This window comes from Sebastes umbrosus, chromosome 17 (genome assembly GCF_015220745.1).
Source record: "Sebastes umbrosus isolate fSebUmb1 chromosome 17, fSebUmb1.pri, whole genome shotgun sequence".
Taxonomy (NCBI): Eukaryota; Metazoa; Chordata; class Actinopteri; order Perciformes; family Sebastidae; genus Sebastes; species Sebastes umbrosus.
Genome location: NC_051285.1, coordinates 18,550,664 through 18,559,152, shown reverse-complemented (window position 1 = coordinate 18,559,152; position 8,489 = coordinate 18,550,664). Strand labels below are relative to the sequence as shown.

General features: G+C 37.9%; 1 protein-coding gene across 2 annotated transcripts in view; it reads right to left on the bottom strand.

Annotated features, from left to right (window-relative positions):
- LOC119476279 overlaps nt 1-4,602 on the bottom strand; it is a 9,365-nt gene extending 4,763 nt beyond the window's left edge. The window contains exons 1-5 of one of the 2 annotated variants that reach the window (XM_037749659.1): nt 4,378-4,602; nt 2,440-2,763; nt 1,978-2,285; nt 1,769-1,864; nt 1,025-1,063 (exon numbers count right to left, since the gene is read on the bottom strand). In XM_037749659.1, coding sequence (XP_037605587.1) covers nt 1,033-1,063; nt 1,769-1,864; nt 1,978-2,285; nt 2,440-2,763; nt 4,378-4,491 — 873 coding nt within the window. In that variant the 5' untranslated portion in view covers nt 4,492-4,602 and the 3' untranslated portion in view covers nt 1,025-1,032. The remainder of the gene's footprint in view (nt 1-1,024; nt 1,064-1,768; nt 1,865-1,977; nt 2,286-2,439; nt 2,764-4,377) is intronic. The other variant, XM_037749658.1, reaches the window with a different exon arrangement.
- Between the last annotated feature and the right edge of the window lie 3,887 nt (nt 4,603-8,489).

Genomic DNA, 8,489 nt, shown 5'->3' with positions numbered 1-8,489 from the left:
TAGGAGAAAGTATTTAAGAACTGATGAGATGACAGAGAACGAGTCAATTGCCCAATCCCAATGTCCCCCCTAAGGCCTTAAGCCCTGACTCCTCAGGGACTTGACTGATGTCACCTGGTAAATGGTTGAGTGTGAGAGGCTGCATGGGCTTGAAATGGTATAAATACGAATAGGACATATCACGTTACCTTGACGAGGCCAATTGTGGGTTTTCCTTTTTCTTTTTTTACTGCCTACTTGAACGTCTTCCAGGCTTTTGACTTACCAGATGTGAGGTAATAAATTTACTTGTTTTTGTCAAACTTCAATAAGCAAAATGAAAGGAAATGGTTGATGAATAAACCAGGTGTGTAATGTAGTCTAATACTTGCATTACTCAGATTTCATGTGTTTTTATGTACCATTTTAAATCCTTAATGTTGAGGTTTCTGGGTAAATTTAAATATACCTGGCTGAACACCCATGTCCCGTTTTCCTTGTTTATCATTTTTTTACGCCTCTGGGCTTCCCCTGGTAATTGTGGTACCCCTGTGTTAACACGTTACAATGCTATGTATTGTGGGTAATTAACTCTGCAGAAATGTGGAAAGTGTTCATAAAGGGCTCAAAATGTCTGCAAGAGAGCCCCCAAGGACTTGACGATTTGACAGTGGGACAGCCCTAAACCCTCATAGACTTTGCCTCAAAGTGAGCGAAAACAAAGAAAAAGTGAGTGTGACATTGGGATTGGGCCAATATGTAAAGTAAAGAGTAGTAAAGGAGAGAGGAAGAAGTGTTAGTCTGGTAGAGAATAAGAGCATCCTTTGCTTCGACAATGTGAGTCATTCATCAGTCATAAAAGAGAGGCTTTTCATTGCAGCAGGTCAGAGACTTTCACAATTTCATACAGTGGTCCATGCATCGAAATACAGACACCAGGCTAGCTCTGCCATGCGCTTTCATGTCACAAAATTAGTTACACTCAGAGTATGTTTCCACAACTCAGCTGGTTTTAGAAGCATAATGTTTATATATTTGGATTTACCTTCTTCCCTACTCCACAATTAGGGAATAGTTGAACTGCCTGTTGTAGGAGGAAAACAAACTTGCGTTTAAATTTCCAAATGACGAGCCTTTCATACAGTGAGGAAAGCCGTTGGTAATGCACATCGATAACAGTCAAGGTCTCGGTCCATGTGCCTTTGTGTTTTTCAGTGTATCTCATTCATTATGGGCTGGTCCAGACCAGGATTCAACATTTTTGAATGTCAACACAGGAAGTGATACAAACACACTCCAAGCTCTCTCAAGTACATTTTTTGTCATTTCATCTGGCTCCAATTCCCACACCCATACTCTCTCCCCCTGCTGTCGCCCCCTCACTCCCTCCTCATCCGAATACCAGAAACAGTCCCAGTTTCAAATCTAGCCGGGAAGAATGTGTGTGGGGGGAAGGGAAGGAAGTCTGTGCTGGGATTCTTCAGGAGGGAGAGTGAAGAGGGGGATCATGCATCTCTGTGGTCTCCTCTATACAGAATATGTATGAATAAAAGGACCAATGGCTTCCTCGAATACACACAACACTCTCATACACCTACAACACACACATGCTTTCATTCACATGTACAGAAATTACATTTCATCCACCTTCAACCCACAAAAAACTAATAAAACACTCAAAATGCAAACAACACTTCTGACTAATACTAAAATTAAAGAACAGAGATATTGAAGTTCACAAGACGCCAAGTGATCAATACGTTAAATACTCAAAATGAAGATGCTTTACCCTTTGTCTCTGCCAATTATGTCGTCAAACGCCCTGGACAAATGTTTTAGCCTCCTGATCCCACTGGACACCGACTCCAAATCTCGGTCAAACTTTCTGTTAAGGCAGAGAAACAAACACTCAGAGCAGAGAAACCTACAGAAAACAAAAGCAGCAAACAAAGAATAAAATCTGAAGAACAAGGTCTGAATGAATAACAGAAGACTCACATCCTCTGGTTCTGTGTGTTGGGGGAGGCAAATGGACTTCGTAACGCAGCCATCCGGACCAGCTGCCTCCTGCCTCCTCCTGTTTTCACCCCTCGTACGCCAGCCTCAGGAGTCCTTCTTCCTCTAGAGCCTGGGGTACGTCCCGGTGTAGCCGCTGATCCGGGGGCGTGTCTGGGTGTTGCGGCTCGACCAGGCGTACGTCTTGGGGTGCGAGAAGTTGATGCACCAGCTTCTTCCCCATCACATGGCCGACCCGGGGTCACTACCAAACACTCCTCACGTGCAAACTCTCTGGTCCTCTGCAGCCTCTGGGTAAGGGGGAAAAGGACACAAGGGAGGAGAGAAATGAAGAGGGAACAAATTAGCACACAATTTGCTTGATCATCATACATTTATATCATAAACTGAATTAACAAGGGATGTACATAGGTTTTGGACTGAAAATCATACTAATCCATCTACCTGATAAACTCCAGTGATGGAGTTCCGAGCACTGCGAGTAAGTTTGCGGACTGTGTTGGGCTTTGGCTGCTCCTTCTGGGTTTCCCAAGTTGGATTTTCTGGAAGAGAATTGGTCTGGACAGAACGCAGCGGAAGCCGCTTGCGCAGAGACATGCGCAGAGAGTTAATTGAAGACGAAGAGCGAAGCTTGCGGAAACGGTCAGGGGCTTCTGGGGAGCTCTCTGCATCATCAGACTCATCAAGGACTGTATGTGCCCGCCACACTCCCACCACAGCTTTACCCACTCCATCCATCATTGAAGACGCCATGCTGACTGAGCTTTCCTGGAAAAGGGGAGTGGAGGTATAACAGAACAGCAGAGTGTGTATTATAATAAAACATATTTAATACCAGATTTTATAATAACTGTTTCAAGTGCTTTACACAGGTGTGAGGAAAATGACAATGTGCTGGACAATTACTCCAGATCTCCAGACAAACATTCAGTTACAGCAGATCTGAAACTACTTTGATAATTAATCATTTATCAAGCAAAAATTACTCAAATGTCAGGTTTTGCGGCTTCTCTCCCTTTAGATGTTATTACTGTTTATGTTATTTTTATGTAAATCCAATAATTGAGTTTTGGATTGTTGGTGAGACCAAACAAGCTATTTTGAAAACTTCACGCTCAGCTCTTAGAAATTATGATGTTGTATTTCATGAATCAATAGATTAGTCAAGGATGACAATATTTGGTAGTTGCAGATATAAATACAGGGCCGGCTTAAGGCATATAGGCAGTTGCCTAGGGTGCCACCTTCTGTGGGGTGCTGGTCGCCCTCTAAAAAAAATTAATAAGTAAAATTTTCTGCATTGAAGTAACAAATTCACAAATAAATAAATACACTTTTCACCCCTTTAACTCACTTTCTCACACTGTTTCGCATGCCGGGCCACACTTATTTGTTAATAAAAGTGTAAATTGTAGTGAAACTGACTAAACACTTTTAAGCCAACAATATCAGGGCCCAATTGTTTATTCATATTATAATAAATACAGTTATTTATGAAAATAAAAATATTTTTGTCTTAAAAACATTATGATGTCTGATGGGTGTTGCGGTGTGTGGGTCAGGGTTCTGGAAGGGTTGAACCCTAAACCTACGGGCTCCAAATCCGAATTTCGCCTAGGGCACCAAAAGGGCTAGAGTCGGCCCTGCATAAATAGGACAGATAACCCCAATACAGGATATAATTCAAATAAAATAACTTAATTAAAGTTCACTTACAATAACATTCAATATAAAACAATGTAATGAGTAACATTAGGTATCATAGAAGTAAATAAAAGAGACATTAGCAGATATTAAGACAGAGATAAAGAAAACTCTTCAAAATCTTGAGGTAACAAAAGTGTAATTGGAATTTTAAGAAATTACTGCACAATTATCTATTACTGACCAGAAAGAGCGAAAAATGTTGATGAACAAAGGACGGGAAATGCCCCGTAACAACCCGTACAATCAGGCAGCAGTTCATCGTGTCAGTGAAAGTTTCGTGGCTATTGTTTGATTTCTAGCTTTGCAGACTGCCCTCCTCCTCGGATTGCCTTCTAACCAAGTAACGTTAGGGCTCCATCCAAAACACAGCCAGAGGAGCAAATAACAGCGATTTAGCATTTACTCGTCAAATGGGAAGATAATGAAGTTGCACACTCGTCACACGTCTTCAAGTAGCTAGTACCGTTACCAATAAAAGATAAAGGACCTGTGATTCCAATTCATAAACTAGTACCGTTACCAATAAAAGACCAGTGTTCGCCAAAGCACCGTTAGCTTATCTGCAGTAACAACGTTAGCTGATGTTAACACCTCAGTTTTTACTAAATAAAGTCTACGTTAAATACCTCGAGTTGAATATCAGCTATCCGACCGTCTACCGTACCGATAGCTTACCTCAAAGTAGCAGTTGTGAGAACCGTCTGCTTCAGCCTTCAGTCTGCTGCTGTTGTTTCTTTCTTCGACTGTTTGAATTTGGCGGTGGACCGCAGACCGCACGCAGACCCACATCACCACGCCCTTCACGCAAAGCCCCCTGAATGACGTAAACACGTTACGTCTCGGCGTAATGAAAGAGGACACAGGGGTCTTGAGCAGTGGAGCTGCGGTCGTGCGTTGCTCAAATTCGGCAAGTGCAGACTGCGCATGTGTATTACCCATATAATATGATGCGATGATGACGTATGACATGTCCTCTTGTCACCCTCTTTGACTGGTTGGACATCTATGAGATACTGAAATCCAAAAAGAAATGGTCGTCTGGAGGTAGTAAGTTTTGAATAAAAATCGTTGAATAAATCTTTCAAGGTGAAATGGTTACTTAATTTGATTAAGGAAAAACAAAACATTTAATGGAATACCTTCCCTAAATAAGTATTTAACTTAGTGGGTGGAGTTTGATTTTTACAAAAAAATTATTACAAAATTGATAATTACCTGTAAAATTAGCAAATTTCCATAAACAAGCTCTACTGGCCTGGAAACTGATCTACAAACATAATTTTTTCACCAACTACTTACTACATTTGGAATAACAAGAATATTCAATATCAAAATTAATCATTATATTATGGAAAATGGGTCGACAAGGGCATCGTATTGGTAAAACAACTTCTTAATGCTGATGAGCAGTTACTCGCATATAATGAATTCCCTTTTAAATTTAGATTAGCAGTTACTCCAAAAGAGTACGCAGTGGTGTTTGATGAGGAGTGTGCTGCAACTTCTTAGAGGTACAAGGGAGATTTCAATGATCGATCCCTTTAATAGTGGTATATTCCTTGGAGAAGTCGACATTACCAAGCATAAATGCTCTAATAAATACATTAGAGATTGCATACAAGCTGTAACTCTGCCTCTAGCTAGATTCTTTTGGGCTTCGCTTTATGGAGAAATTGGCAGAAAATTTGCCTAGCTGGGGACAAATTTTGCCTTAGTATTAGAGATAAAGAAGTTTCCTTTAAAATGTTGCATCGTATATATCCAGAAAAAAAGACATTAGAGAGATTTAGAATTGATATTAAGTATTCTTGTACTTTCTGTGAACTAGAAGAAACAATATGACATTTGTTTTATCAATGTGGGAATATTTTGGGTGATGATGAACATTGTTTAAGAAGGAAAACTGGGCAAACTATTCAATTTCAGGATAAAGACATTTTTATATGTTTTGGAGGTAATGAGAAGGAAAACGATTTTATGTTCTTTGTACAATTAATTTTATTTTTGGGAAAATTCTCCATTCACATACCTAATTTTGAATATTTTTATCAAGAACTGCGACAATATGGCACCACGATAGGAAACATTAAAAATAAGAAGGCAATTAAAACGAATTATGGGTTCGATGAATTTGTTATGGACCGATTTCCATTACTTTTTCTTTATATATATATATGTATTTTTTTAATTGTTATTTATTTTACTTTATTTTTCTACTTTATAAATGTACCCCTGTGAGCAGTTTTTTAAATGTATACTGTTAATGTACTTAAATTTGTACTTATATTTAAAAAAATATAATTATTAAAAAAAATGGAATTTTAAACGGAAAAAAAGATACTGAAATCAATGTGCTTGAAAGATTAAGAAATAAGTTAGAAGTAATACAAAGTTTTTTTGTCTTGAATCTTATTTTGAAGATCAAGTTATATATCCATAAATGTAAATGGCCACGAAGAAAACCAACATACATCAGTTCAAGACTGAGATGATGAGACATTACTTTGACATTATAAGGAAAATAATATTTGACAGCCATCAATACTATGATCATCTACAATGCCTTGACATGGTTTTAGTTTCTATGTATCCATATAAAATTGAGATTTGTCTTAGTTTGCTGATTCATTGCATACATTTCTGAAATTAAAATTCTAAAAATCCCTGCAGATTATCATCACTATCATCATCACCACCATGTCACAACCTTTCTCAAATATATCTCCAGCATTGGGAGATCCATCGTAATTTTTTTGGAGTTACAATCTAATGCAATCCAATGCAACAGTCCAGTAATAAAGCTTATCTTTATGAGGTTTATAATGTTCAACTTTTATTGACTTGGTGTGAGACGCTGATTTGTTACTAAAACATATGTAGTTGATTCAACTTGGTAAGGTTTCAGTCCAATTATTGTTGTTGTATTGTATTATTGTAGATTGAGAAGTGTTTCTAATATTTTGTCCACCTCGTTTACACACATAAGGAAGACAGAAAATGATAAACACATCTCAATATAACAGAGCCTCAATGTAATGCTATCGATATTTTATTGAATTTATATTGATATGTAGGATTGAAATATTCAATATCAATGGAATTACCTGGTTAAAGGTTAAAATAAATGAATACCAATGATAAATACACAATCTGTCCTGGTGGACCGTGCAGTCTATTGACATTGACAGAACAAGGACAACAGGTCACTAAATACTGATGCTCATTTGTTATTTGTCAGACACTGTGAGGCTTGTCTTTTTGTCTTTATTTGCACATTTACACAAGAATCTCATTATCAGGGACTGGAAGGGCTTGAAGTAAAGTGACCAGCAGATGTCACTACAGACCTGCATGTTAAAGCACCGGTGCTTTGAGATCTGTCACCTATTTAGTTTTAGTCTATTGCGATTTAATAAAGGCATCAACAAGCCCGTGTTTACACTTTTAATATATTTTTTTCTGTAAAACAATTTGTGATTAACCTCGGTTTTGCAAAAACTATTTTATACATGTCAATTAGCAATTAAACCAGAGCTTTGTGCAACATTCACATTCTCATTTTAGCATGTAATAAGCACATTAGCATGAGACCTCTGAGAATTTCCCAAAAGGGATCAATTAGACCTTACATTATTACTGACTGTTGGGCACAATTGTAACTAACTGAAAAGCCTAACACAGGAAGGGACCAAATAAATAAAGTTTTGACTACAGATTTAAAGCTGAAGGTATAGCCAGCAGCTTCTTTCACAATAAAAGCCTTCACTCAAGCTTGTTTTCATACTGTTAATTTTGTGCACACTTTATCAAAAGTGCTACCATCCTCGTTTGGTATTGCACTGTTTTATGTGAACCTGTTAAGTGTTTCTTTATTGGTAAGAGCACACAGATGTAGACCTTGAACCTCATGACATGGTTGTCCCTGTTCTTTTGTCTCATCAAGAGTAAATGTATAACATGGTTTTAACAAGCCTTGGTTGTATTGTTGAGTCAGGAGTTAAAGTTCAGTGCAAATGTGGAAAAGAAGGTGGTGAGGAAACAAAAAGCACTTTTATTGCAAATAATTAACAAGAAACGTGCAGTGGTGCATCACACTATGAGAAGTAACACGTTTAAGGATGATCTCAAGGTCGTATTGCAAACGTCATACATCGTCCTGCCATAATCAACAGATGATACAGTGGATAGCATGCTACATTTTGTAAGATTTTTATGGACATTTTAAGAAGAATTTGCTTTTTTGCCAAGAGTTAGATGAGCACCCTTACCAAAAAGAAGTTTATTCAAGTGTGCTATTAGTATACTTCTTTTAAACTTAAGATAAGAGAGTATACTTTCAGATTAGTTTTTATGTACTTATCAGAGATATACTTAAAAAAGTATACATAAGTATACTTGGCTCATACTGACAAGTATACAGAAAAGTCTAAGTATACATGGCTTATAGGCCTACTTGTACTTAATCTTTTGATCGACACATACTTAAGAAAAGTATAATTAAGTATTCTTGCCTTATAGGCCTACAGAAACGAATACTTGGCTTGTAGTTGTGCTTACTTTTTGATAGAGTAGCCTATGAAATTGTGTGACTGTCTGCATGGTAAATATGAAGCTACCACCAGCAGCCCGTTAGCTTAGCTTAGCACAAAGACTGGAAATAGGGGCAATAGCTTCCCTGGCTTTGTCCAAAGGCAACAAAATCCACCCACCAGCACCTCTAAAGCTCATTGTTTAACATGTTATATTTTGTATGCTTAATCTGTACAAAAACCCACACATTGTGGTTG